At 38.9% G+C, this 2,770-nt stretch overlaps 2 protein-coding genes across 2 annotated transcripts in view; both read right to left on the bottom strand.

The window, feature by feature from the left end:
* Positions 1-545, bottom strand: part of LOC106520739 (transmembrane protein 14C) — a 3,257-nt gene extending 2,712 nt beyond the window's left edge. Inside the window, exon 1 of the mRNA XM_014012967.1 lies at positions 294-545. Coding sequence (XP_013868421.1) covers positions 294-369 — 76 coding nt within the window. The 5' untranslated portion in view covers positions 370-545. The remainder of the gene's footprint in view (positions 1-293) is intronic.
* A 54-nt stretch (positions 546-599) lies between these two features.
* The window catches only part of pak1ip1 (PAK1 interacting protein 1), a 2,596-nt gene continuing 425 nt past the window's right edge, over positions 600-2,770 (bottom strand). The window contains exons 2-10 of the mRNA XM_014012964.1: positions 2,401-2,563; positions 2,217-2,334; positions 2,049-2,123; positions 1,910-1,962; positions 1,679-1,824; positions 1,490-1,587; positions 1,260-1,359; positions 977-1,106; positions 600-892 (exon numbers count right to left, since the gene is read on the bottom strand). Coding sequence (XP_013868418.1) covers positions 765-892; positions 977-1,106; positions 1,260-1,359; positions 1,490-1,587; positions 1,679-1,824; positions 1,910-1,962; positions 2,049-2,123; positions 2,217-2,334; positions 2,401-2,563 — 1,011 coding nt within the window. The 3' untranslated portion in view covers positions 600-764. The remainder of the gene's footprint in view (positions 893-976; positions 1,107-1,259; positions 1,360-1,489; positions 1,588-1,678; positions 1,825-1,909; positions 1,963-2,048; positions 2,124-2,216; positions 2,335-2,400; positions 2,564-2,770) is intronic.

The raw sequence follows: 2,770 nt of genomic DNA on the forward strand, positions 1-2,770 counted from the left end.
ATATAATTCCTGACAAAGTAAAATGCAGAATTCTGAGATTAAAGTTAGAATTTCCCAGTTTCTGAGACAAAGCTTCAGAATTTGACTTTCATCATTTGAGATCAAAGTCAGAATTCTGAAAGGGGGTGGGGGGGGTCTTAAATTATATCAGAATTCTGAAAAGGGGAAGTTTTTTACTTTGTGGCCCAAATCAGCTTCCGTAGATATCGACGTGTTACACATCTCGAGTTTCGCACGAGTTTGTTTACAATCTGTTACTTTAAAACCTAAAACCTGTTGTTGTTCTGACATACCTGCTTTGACATAACCTATTATTCCTCCAGCTGACACAAGAAGAGCATAACCGAACCCAATCCAGTCCACTGCCATGATCACTCTTCTTCTGTGCTTCAGATTGATTTTATCGTTCGAACCAAACGAACCGGAACTAGATGAGTWCAAACAAAACGTGGGGTTTCAAGTATTTAGTTTTCTTTATAAAGCACTATAATTAATCTTATTTTGGTTAGAAACCTTAGAAGTACGCGTAACTTTCCGGATGTTCTTATACGATTTTAATACACCGGAAGTACTTTCAAAATAAAAGATGGCACATTCAGTTGTATTCATTTTTTATTATATACATAATGAGGAAACAAAAGCGGTTGTATTGCTATAAAACATCAGGTTTAATAAAAATTATGTCTGTCTTCTGTGTTTTGACCAAAGCAATAAATGATTTAACTTCAGACAGACAAAAAAAACTTTTTTATATATATATATATTTATTGTTTGACAGTCTTTTTTCCATTGTTTTTCTTCTTTTTGGGTTTGCTTTCATCCTCTAGAAYGACTTCTTCTGTGGTGGTTCGGACTCTCTTCCTAAGCTGCTGAGATAGTCCTGTGGACAGAGCTGAAGCAGGGACACAGACACAAAAAATTAACTCAATTATCACTGTAATAAAATACAAATAAAAGAACGTTTCCAGTTCAGCACCTTTAGATGTTGTGGCCTCGGACGTCGGGTCCTCAGCGACCTGTGGCACGGATGAAGGTTTCCACACAGCCAGGCATGTCAGTCTGGCTGTTGTGCTCACCTCCCCCAGAAGAACAGGACACTCCAGCTTCTGCTTGACAACACAAATATRGTTTTACATCAATTTATTTGCTTGAATTTCTTCCGGTCTGCTCATTTATTTCCATAAAAGGGGGCTGATTTGCAAAGCAGACATGATGTAAAATAGACTTTTGATTAAAGGTGATAAAGAGCGAAAACGTGCCTCTTTCAGGTGGATTTTCCACAATTTGATGAAACCGTCATTTGAAGCCGTCACAATCACGCAGTAATCTCCCATAATCAAACTATCAACTGCTTTTACTCTGAAAAAAAAACAAAAAACAAACACAAAACATAAATAGAAGCATTCTTCATTTCTTCTTCACTCAACACACGACGTCAATAAAAACATCTGCAGAGGAAACATTTTATGTTTTTTTACAACTGATTTACCTGGTTTCATGAGCCTTGAACTCACACACCCATTTGGCTTTTCCCACGTTGCATAACCTCACGTTTTCATCGTCTCCTGCGACGGCCAGGATGGTGTCCTGAAAGACAACACCTGTTTAAACTCACAGCTCCTATATTATGGTATTTTTGTGTAATTAAAAGATATAAATCTGAGTTTAGTAAACTCACGTTTAAGAACTTTAGAGAAGAGATCCTCTTGGGGTTTGTGATCGTCCCGATCACTGAAGCCGTCTCCAGCTTGTAGATGTCGATTTTGTCGTTCACCACGAGCACAAAGTTGTTCCCGTCTGGAGACCATTTGACGATATGTGCATCTGTGGACAGAAAAACAACCTGGTTCACAAAAAACGTACATTATTTATTATTATTATTATTATTTTTACATAAAGGAAAACTTACTTTGTTTGATGTTTTTAATAAAAGCTGATCGGCCGTTAGTGAGATTCCAGGTTCTAAAAGAATAAAAAGTGTCATTATTACTTGKTTTTTTTTAAATAATCATTGACAGAACTGACTCCTCGGGGTAGTTAAGATTCACCTCAGAGTTTTATCCGTCCCGACTGACAGAGCAAGTTTTCCAGAAGGATGGATGGAGAGTGACGTGACATGGCCTCTGAGGAACACAGAAACCATTCATCAGCATTAATAACRACAAATAAATAAATAAATCTCCTGCAGTGCGACCAGAAAATGTTAGTGTATTTACTTGTGAGCTTTGATGGATTTCTCACACTCCCACTTCTTTGTGTTCCACACACACAGGAGTCCATCTTCTCCTCCGCTCAGCAGGTAAGACTTGTAAAACTCCAGACAAGTGATGGTGCCTGTGCAAATAAATCATCAGTCACCGAAATGAACCCAGAAACGGGCGTTAAAACTGAGAAWCGTACCGTCGTGGTGCAGCAGAGCKCCGTGCTCGGTCCTCTTCTTCATGTCGTACACCTGTATGGTCTCATCTTTGCTGCCCGTGACCACRAACCTCTCACTGGCTGCCACAACCGATACCGAAGCTGTGTGAGCGTGATGCGTGAAGTCAGCTTTCACCGTCCACTCCTGTGTGACAACAAAATCAACACTTTAAGAGCTTTAAATGGGAAGGAAAAGCATGCAGTTTACAAGCATTCATTGAAACATGAAGGGGGAAAAAAACTGATCTCCAAACTGGCTTCAGTTATAACTACAGGACAAGATTTAACATCTTTTAATCAATGTATAATTACACACACACACACACACACACACACACACACACACACACAC

Source organism: Austrofundulus limnaeus, unplaced genomic scaffold, assembly GCF_001266775.1.
Source record: "Austrofundulus limnaeus strain Quisiro unplaced genomic scaffold, Austrofundulus_limnaeus-1.0 Scaffold97, whole genome shotgun sequence".
Taxonomy (NCBI): Eukaryota; Metazoa; Chordata; class Actinopteri; order Cyprinodontiformes; family Rivulidae; genus Austrofundulus; species Austrofundulus limnaeus.